The sequence below is a fragment of the Monopterus albus genome, unplaced genomic scaffold (assembly GCF_001952655.1).
Source record: "Monopterus albus unplaced genomic scaffold, M_albus_1.0 scaffold3109.1, whole genome shotgun sequence".
NCBI lineage: Eukaryota > Metazoa > Chordata > Actinopteri > Synbranchiformes > Synbranchidae > Monopterus > Monopterus albus.
Window position 1 is genome coordinate 1 of NW_018130980.1, and position 1,256 is coordinate 1,256.

General features: G+C 41.2%; 1 protein-coding gene across 1 annotated transcript; it reads right to left on the minus strand.

Annotated features, from left to right (window-relative positions):
* Positions 1–225: 225 nt before the first annotated feature.
* LOC109954087 (high choriolytic enzyme 1-like) lies at positions 226–722 on the minus strand (the record flags this gene model as incomplete). Its single annotated transcript, XM_020589504.1, has 2 exons — positions 226–404; positions 592–722. Coding segments are annotated over 2 exons (310 nt in total), but the record flags the coding sequence as incomplete, so codon positions are not given.
* Positions 723–1,256: the final 534 nt, after the last annotated feature.

Genomic DNA, 1,256 nt, shown 5'->3' on the forward strand with positions numbered 1-1,256 from the left:
AAAAAAAGAGTAAAGGCTTATATCAACAGGAAACTAGTTATGTCACTATGTGTATGATATAATTCTTAAAAAACACTTCTTTAACACCTTCAGCTACTTTATGTCTACATGCTGAAGTGATCAGAAATGATTCATTTATTTACTGGTCATTTTTTGTTCTTAAAAGTTATAAAGGTCTTTTACAAAAGCATTATTAAAGTGACCCATGTGGTGGCGAACACCCACCAGGAATAACATTCTCCAGCAGGATGCGAACATGTTCGTCCCTGTCAGACCGGGTCTGTTCATGGTTGAAGCCCAGGGCGTGCAGTAGCTCGTGTTGGATGACTGACTCAAAGACACAGCCCTGGCGACTCAAAGACACTATCTGGCCAGAACCCCGACGCCCGACAAATGAGTAACACCTGAAAGAGAGAAGTAATTAAAACTACCAAACAACATAACAACCTCAGTTCCTTGAGCAGATTTCACATTGCTTCCCTGGACTTGTTTGATGGCAAGTCATCTAGATCTGGGTGTACACAGGGGCTATGAGTGCATTCATGTACTGTATACATGTGTGGTCTGTTTACTCTGTCGGCCATACTGTACCCCGATCGAGATTGGATGTCCACAAAGTCTCTTTGTCTGTTCAAGGGGACGAAGCGGATACAGGTGGACCTGCCAAATGACTCCAGACCTTGGATGATGGTATCTCTCTCTCTCTGGGCTTGACAGTTAAAAAATGATTATCAGTTTAATGTACTGCCTTGTGGTAATTTTCTGATTCTTTCTACCATCATATTATAATTTTAGCAAAAGCTTACTGTGCTGCTTCTAATACCTACTATACCAGTACTGGTATAGCTACTGTTACAACTGCAATACTGCTGCAACAAGCTACTGTTGCTACAGCTAATCCTGCTGCCACTGCTGTTGCTATGACTACAGCAGCCACTTCTACTATTACTAGTAATGCTATTGCCATATTGCTACTATTACCACTGCTACCTTTTCTATACCTCTACTACAAGCATTACTACCACTGCTAACGCCATTGCTCCTATTGCAACTACCTTTACAACTACTAGTACTGTGGCTATTGCTACTACTGTTAATACTAGTGTACTACTATGACTAGTAGTAGTCTCTAGGGGCTGCCCTGTTTCCAAGTTAATCAGAAGTACACCTCTCAACAATAATTATGAATAATTAGGCCTATACTGTGGTTTTCCTGTTTACTTGTCCCAGCCCTGCCATCAGACACTTTGGTATAT